Source organism: Cephus cinctus, unplaced genomic scaffold, assembly GCF_000341935.2.
Source record: "Cephus cinctus unplaced genomic scaffold, Ccin1 Ccin1_scaffold0299, whole genome shotgun sequence".
NCBI classification, from domain to species: domain Eukaryota; kingdom Metazoa; phylum Arthropoda; class Insecta; order Hymenoptera; family Cephidae; genus Cephus; species Cephus cinctus.
Genome location: NW_014333002.1, coordinates 406721 through 414862, shown reverse-complemented (window position 1 = coordinate 414862; position 8142 = coordinate 406721). Strand labels below are relative to the sequence as shown.

Below are 8142 nucleotides of genomic sequence, written 5' to 3'. Positions count from 1 at the left end.
GGGGGGGGGGTCTAATCACTTTTACATGATTTGGGTTTAGTTTAGCTGGGGGTATATATATATATTTATTGGTAGGAAAACCGACATCTTAAACGCAAATTCGTTTGGGCAGCACTCGTGAGAGACTTCGTCTACCCCATTGGTGCAGGTGGGATGATAGCGGTTCTCAAAGTTAAGCCAAGGCCGCGGTACGATCGGGACACGAGTACTTGATATAATTTGGCTGCTATGCCATTCGGCTCAAACTCCATGGCAACTCTAACGACTAATCTACCCTCGAAGCGACACTAACTAACGGGTATCTGCCTAACCGAGTAAGCCTTAAGGGAAGTTGTTTCGAATTGTAGGAAAGTGCGACGAGGATGACGGTGACAGTGGGACTAATAATTGGCAGATAGTTTGGTACGAGATAGAAATGACGTTAAGGTTTGGATTCTTTAATAGTTACGAATACATTATGAAATTGACTATAGCGTGAAGTTAGGTAAGTGTCGGAAAGAGGTCTCTTTCAATATTAGATAAATTGATAAATTTGTTTGGATCGTTCGATGACGAGTTTAACAAAAAAAAATGTTAAATTTTTCTATACCTGCTACGAGTGCGAGAGAGACGTCCTTATAGGGGTTTACGTGCGTAAGAGAAAGAGAGATATATCGCTGGTAAATATTATAAATTTTTTCATATTATTTAATTTTAATTATTGCCGACGATACATTTCGCGTAGAAGAAATTTATTCGTAAAATTGGCAAATTAATTGATATTTATTATCGACGACTCTTTTTAATCGGCCGTTTGAAAAAATAGTTTTATAAAGTTCGCAGGGTCCGCCGTACGATGGCAGCACGGGCACAAGGAGTTGACGACTTATGGACTATATTTATAAAGCCACCCTTTTCCGGCATCCCAGGACGCCCAAGGGGTGGCTTAGAAAGTATTGACGAAAATTGTTCCGGTAGCTGCGCAGTGCTGCCATCCCGTGTGAAACAGCCGAACTACTTATTCCCTTTCTACACTTCGTATCTCTTTGGTGCTTCTCCCACTTATTTTTTCTCTTTCCCACTCTCCCACGCAATCCACCATGGTTTGATGCAAGTATCCACACAGGCGTCGCGACGCTTCGTATCCTTCCGTACTTCTGCCGCTACATACTATTACCAGTATATGCTGCGGATATTTCCCTCTCAACCAGAAGCGACCTTTTCTACGTGGTGGTTATCGTGTGTGCGTCGCCGTCGGCGTCGACGTCCCAGCCGCGCGGCGCACCGGCTCCGAATGGGTAGTATGGGAGAGATACCTACAATAGGGAAGCTATAGCGCACCATAAAATCCCTCATAGCGTATTTCGTATTAAAATATTAAAATATTCATTCTCGACATAAAGGCGGCCAAATTACAACAGTTAACTCTCCATTCACGTACGCCGACTTTTTATAGGTTCCTACCACCCCGACCTACGACACGTTCTAAATACCCGGTTTACAAACTTTCGGCTACCTAAAGCTGATGCGTTATACCGAATACGTCACAGTTTATTGACTTTGTTACCTTTGGCTGCGCTCTTAAATTACTTATACAGCTTTTTATGCGTACAGCCAAAAGCACGTATCCTTAATTCTATATATGTATACATATGTGGAGGGAAACTCGGACGATTTCGATTTTACCTCAAATTCACTAAATTCAATGCCCACCATGTGTGCTCGACCAAAATGAAATTTTCTTTATCCAACGTATCTTTGGAAACATTCGATATGCTTTCATGACTAATATACCTGGATACGAATTATAAATTAAAGGGCTGTCAGTATCGGTCGCATGTCAAAAAATCAGCTGATTAATCAAATTCATGACAGATGACAGTCTTTAAACGTAAAGGGACGATAAAGTGAAGAAATAACTTCGTTTTTTTCTCAAATATCTTTTTCTCTCTCTCGATCCTGCTTTTCACAAATGTTTTCGCACTTTCGTAGTCCTCGAGTGTGAGACAAGGTGCAACCTTGCCCCTCTCCCCCTCCTCGGTTTAGCACCAGGGCCAAGGGTGAACGACAAAAAGGGCGTTTTAAATTATGCAAGCAAACGTTCAGGTAGTAAAGTGTTTCGTTCGTACTGGCGACGTTCCGAAGAGTGAGATAGATAGACAGATAGAGAGAGAGAGAGAGAGAGAGAGAGAGAGAAAGAGAGCGAAAAGGTAGTGAAAAAGGGAAATATTGAGAAAGAGAATGAGCGAGAGTGTCTTATGCACGTAACAGCTTCGTTGGAACGCCGGCCGGCACGCCACGTTATACCAGTAGGTACTGGCTACCAACTCACTACCTGTCGGTCCTAAGCAAATATTCCACAGCTATTCAATCGAATTTTGACACAATGGTCGACACAAAATCAAATTAAAGACATATTAGTGAAGTAAAATGAGACCAAAAAAAAAGTCTACTTTTTGACTATACATACATATACCATATATATATACAATATAAAACACATAATATATGATATAGATTTATAAATGTTTTTCCGTGGTAAATTCGATACGTTAATGGATAATCAAAAATATTAAAAAAAAAAAAAAATTCGATGAATAATAACAAAATTAAAGAAAAAGGGGTGCGTCGTAAAAAAAAATGTTGCGAGCAAAAAATGAGGAAAATCGATTTTCCAGGGCGCAACTCCATGTCGGAATTGAGGCATGAAAGTAAAATCAGTACTTAAAATAATACGATCTCGAGATCTCCATGCGTAGCGCACGCTACGCGATCATCTAACTCACCCCTGTTCAGGGGTGGCTTGGCACGTACTGCATAATGCTGCTACCTGTGGAAAAAAAAAAAAAAAATTCGAAATATACATATACCATATATGTATATATTCAATATAAAACACATAATATATGATATAGATTTGATAAATGTTGTTCTGTGTAAATTCGATACGTTAATGGATAATCAAAAATATTAAAAAAAAAAAAAAATTCGATGAATAATAACAAAATTAAAGAAAAAGGGGTGCGTCGTAAAAAAAAATGTTGCGAGCAAAAAATGAGGAAAATCGATTTTCCAGGGCGCAACTCCATGTCGGAATTGAGGCATGAAAGTAAAATCAGTACTTAAAATAATACGATCTCGAGATCTCCATGCGTAGCGCACGCTACGCGATCATCTAACTCACCCCTGTTCAGGGGTGGCTTGGCACGTACTGCATAATGCTGCTACCTGTGGCTCTCATTTAAAAGTACTAAAACCTCTCGTGGATGAAACAAGTTTCACCAATTTTTTTTCTGCTCCACCTCATTCTGTTTTTTTTCTCCATATATATACACACGATTTGTGTCTATTGATACAGTTAACCACCCCCATGACCCGTGCGCTGTATTCCAGGCGCCTCGCACTTGTACCCCCATCGTCGGTAATTAATCACTCGAATGAGTATACCTGTTGCGTGACTTGGTCAGACACGGAGAGGCCCGAGAATTCACGGTTACCTAAATCGGCAAATTCCAATGGGGTCTGTTGAGGTACAATTTTTTTTCTCTCTCTCTCACACTCTACGGCGCGTGCATGCATAGCGACGGTATCTCATGGGGTGTCTAAAATCCATGGGGTGTTTTATGGAGGCGCGACACCAGTCCGATGTAAACGGACAAGGGGGTTGCTTGTTTGTACCTACCAGAATAGAGTACAGGATCTGCTACCTGTGGCTCGCGCCGCATTCGAATTCAAACGAGTAGAGGTCCTGGCGAGAGAATTGTTAGGGGTGCTGATTTTTTTCCCTTGCCTTTTTTTTTTAGGATGACCAGGGTGGGTGTATAGTACTAGGGCATTACGATCGAAGCGATTTCGTAATTAGGATTCTTCACCCTCCACCACCTTTGGTACTACTAATTCTTGGTACTGGGTCCGTTTACAGGTATACCTGTTGCGTGGTTATAGAGTTGCGAAATGGGGGTAAGAATAATTTAAAGAAACGATATGCATCCTGTGTCTGAGGAATTCGCGTTATTTTTTGTATAGTTCATCAGTTTTAGCTAGACTTTTGCTACTGTGTAATACTCCAAGTCAATTGCGTTTGATGTGACTAACCTGAATAACTATGCATAAGCTTGTAATCTGTTAGGGTGTTGAATAAAGTGATGAGACTATAGATAATAAATATTTAGTATGGAATTAAAAATTTAAAAAAAAAATAAGTTCAAAGAAAAAATTATTTTTGAATTAAAAAAATTTTTTTTATATAGTTCGAATTAAAATACCTGTTGCATATAGTACTAAGGGTTAGTACACGTTACACCTTGGATAATATATCTGAGAGTTGGTATGGTAGAGCTAAGAAACACAGTTATAACGAATATTCTGTATGAATTAAAAGAAAAGTTTGATATGAAATAACCTAGGAAAATATCACGAATATATATACAAGAATGGGAATAAAAAATAAAAAAATCCAACTAGGTACTGTGCGGTAGCACACGGCAGGATACGTCACGGCAGCCAAAGGCAGAGCACGGTAGAATCGAGGCAGCACAGTTAGAGAAGGTAGCTCTAGCACGGTAAGAGCGTATGAGGGGTAAAAGGACCGGCGCCTGGGGTGTCTGGTATAGAGGGTGTGTCTTATCGTCAACTCCGCCCAATGGTGACGTAGCTCCGACGGCCACCTTGCCGCGAGAGCCAATGACGTGTTAGGAGTGTCGTGGAGGGGGAAATTTCCCGACTGTCGCGCGCATGACGAGCTCACCGCTGGAACTTGGGAACCTCGGGCGAGCTGCGAGGCGAGGCAGTCAGTCGCTCTCAGCTACGACATGCATAACGCATGAGAGCCAGCGATCTCTTTCTTTCTCTCTGTGTATATCTGTCCCTCGCGACGTATTCCTGTGTGCCGTGACGACCGAGAGCGGACGGTGAAACCTCGCGATAGAGCGAGCGTGCTTTTAGTTACGGTGGATGAGTGCAACGCGTAGTCCTCGATGCCACTGTCGTGGCGAAACGTGCGTTTTTTAATTTTTTGATTTGCCCCCCGGGTGAAAATTCGCGGGAGAATAATAAAATAGGTCGTCGTGTCGTAACGGGAGTATCGTATGGAAACGCGGCTGAAGGAATATCCGATATAAGTCTCGAACGGATATTCGATAAGGGAGCGATTGATTTCGTAAGTGCGCGGACCCTGAGGGTAGACGAACGTCTGGAATATCTTGTATTTTTTTTTGGTGACGTTTCAATACGGCCTGCAATACGCGGTGCCGTTGTGTGGATTTTATCGGGATTATCGTCTGGGTGATCTGGGTAAAAATTTTGGCTGTGGTGTAAACCGGCTTCTGTTGGATTTATATGATCTACGTGGACGAACTGGCCCGAGGGTGCTAGAGGTCACCCTTTGGCCCGCCTTGAAATTGGATCGTTCGTCGTTTAAGGATTATCACCGGACAACTGGGAAATATGGACGCTAATAGTAACGATATCGTTGATAATGTGCTGCGAGATGTAGAGTGTTGCGATCAGAGAATAATTAATTCGAGATCGTACAGTGACTGAGAGACATCTTGGATAACAGTGATTTATCAAAGACTGGTTACCAGCACAGCTACAGCTAGTAAATATACGAGCCGCTCGGCAGACCGAGCCATTGCTCTCTCTCACCTCCGTGATCAGCGGGGTGGAGATTATCGTTTGTTAAGTTGATTGGATACCGTCGGATAGACCCGGTGTTATTGTCGAAAGAATTAAATAATCAGGACTGACTTTGACAGAGGGCAGAAGCTCGTGGCGGATATAGCGAAGTCCCGCCAGGGTGGAAAGCCGCGTGTGCCCCATCGGTGGTGGCCGCGACGGCGGAGGAAACGCAGACGGTGCTGGATAGGTTATCCTCATCATCCTCTGGGAGCAAAGGAAAAGGAGGAGAAGGCAGATAGTGGATTGTTACAGTTTGCGGGTAGTAAATAATATCTCGAAGTTTCGGAAGAGCGTAAGAAGTGCAAGTGATTATTAAGGACAGTAAAGAAAAGTGTAAAGTCGCGTTGTAGGGTGGCTAAGAAGAAGAGATTGCGGAAGGGTATCACCTTGAGGCTAGGGCCAGGTGACCCAGGGGGTAAGCGCCAGGGAGTAGATGGCTGCTACTACGTACATGCCGGTTAGTAGTGCAGTGTCAGCCGACCTGGATGGTGGTTCGGGATCCGCGATCGGGATGAACATCGCCGTGGGTGGCTACTCCTCGGGCTCGCCCCGCAGCGCCGCCGACGCTGGCGAGATGAAGTACATGCCCGCGCCCCAGCATCATCACCACCATCACCATCACCATCAGGTATCCTCGTCGCCGTCGCCAAATGGACTCTCGCATCCGGCGAGTCTCTCGTCGGCGAATCCGTGGGTCAGCCTGCAACCTGGCAGCGACCCTTGGACAGCGTCAATGGGGATGCATCACACGACGCATCACTCCCATCATCATCCGCACCAAGGGAACACGAGCCTCGACGTCAAGCCGTTGACAGCCGCAGCGTCCGCCAATGATTCCGTACAGAGTATGCACCATCGTGGACCTCATCAGTCACCCGGGATGGCATCGCCGCACTCCTGGCACGCCCCCGTCGTACCCTCGGCGCATTATAATCCAAGCGGCGGCGCGGCGTCGCCGACCACCCTGCAGCAGTACCACGCGGCTATGAACGGCATGCTTCATCAGCATCCCCATCAGCACCCTCACCAGCTACACAATCATCAGACGGGTCTACCGCATCATCTTAGGGACGCTCACAATCACAGTCCACCCCCAGGACATCCTCTGCATCCTGGACACCCTCTCGACAGGGATCACAGTGCCGGCGAAGAGGACACACCTACGTCCGACGATCTCGAAGCCTTCGCCAAGCAGTTCAAGCAACGACGGATCAAGCTGGGATTCACCCAGGCCGACGTTGGCCTCGCCCTGGGTACCCTCTACGGCAACGTCTTCTCGCAGACGACGATATGCAGGTTCGAGGCGCTTCAGCTCTCCTTCAAGAACATGTGCAAGTTGAAACCGCTTTTGCAAAAGTGGCTGGAGGAGGCAGACTCGACGACGGGCTCGCCGACGAGTATCGACAAGATAGCCGCTCAGGGTCGCAAGAGGAAAAAGAGGACCTCCATCGAGGTGTCCGTTAAGGGCGCCCTGGAGCAACACTTTCACAAGCAGCCAAAACCCTCGGCCCAGGAAATCACGAGTCTCGCGGACAGTCTTCAGCTGGAGAAGGAAGTGGTGCGCGTGTGGTTCTGCAATCGACGGCAGAAGGAGAAGAGGATGACGCCGCCCAACACGCTAGGCGACGGTATGATGGAAGGAATGCCACCGGGACATCAGGGACAAGGTGGACTGCACCAAGGATACCATCCGCAGGATCATCTACACGGCTCGCCCATGGGACACAGTCATAGTCCTCCCATCCTGAGCCCTCAGAGTCTCACGGCACATTCCCTTGCGGCGCACTAGCGTTCGCCCGGGCCTCCCCCATTAGGCCTTGCAATAACCTCGCAAGCGGCTAACTCATCTGCGGATGGTTTGCCGCCGTTCTACCATCATTACCTCCAGGCGCGCACGAGTTACTCGACTTCGTAGCTTCGCGAGAACTACGTATCGTCATCGTGATCGTCGTCGTCGTCTCAAGGTGTCAGCTTTGCCGATACGCCATACGAATGGATGTAATCAAGAACGTTCAACGGAACCGAGCGAGGTTCATAAGGCTTAAATAATACAAGTTACTAGAGACATATAAACGCGCAGCCATTTTAAACGGGGAGGCTAGCAAAACTGCAATCGGGTGTGTCGTGTTCTTAAAAACGAGAAAAAAGAAGCGTTTCTCTTCTGAATCCACAATTAATTAAGTATATCATTCCTCGTGAGGTCACAAGAAGCCCCACGCCCATGGGCTATTCCTTGAAACCAATAATTTTATGTCGAGGAGCGGATTTCGTACGGCCGGACAATTACGTATAATGACATTTGTGAATAAAAGCCGTCGGTCAGGACATTCGGTGTACGGGGATGAATCATCGTGACGGACCTGGTGCATTCTCGAGGATAAATGGATCACGTATACGAATCTCTTATGTTCGTATGGGATGTGTTTTCGCGATCAGTGCCGTAGAGTTCGCGAGGGACTTTGGTGAGAGGTGTACCCCCCCCCC

General features: G+C 46.0%; 1 protein-coding gene across 1 annotated transcript; it reads left to right on the top strand.

Moving 5' to 3' along the window:
* Positions 1 to 4749: 4749 nt before the first annotated feature.
* Positions 4750 to 8136, top strand: LOC107266146 (POU domain protein CF1A). The gene has a single exon (XM_015736337.2). It carries the CDS (start codon positions 6092 to 6094, stop codon positions 7445 to 7447), a length of 1356 nt encoding a protein of 451 aa, XP_015591823.1. The 5' UTR covers positions 4750 to 6091; the 3' UTR covers positions 7448 to 8136.
* Positions 8137 to 8142: the final 6 nt, after the last annotated feature.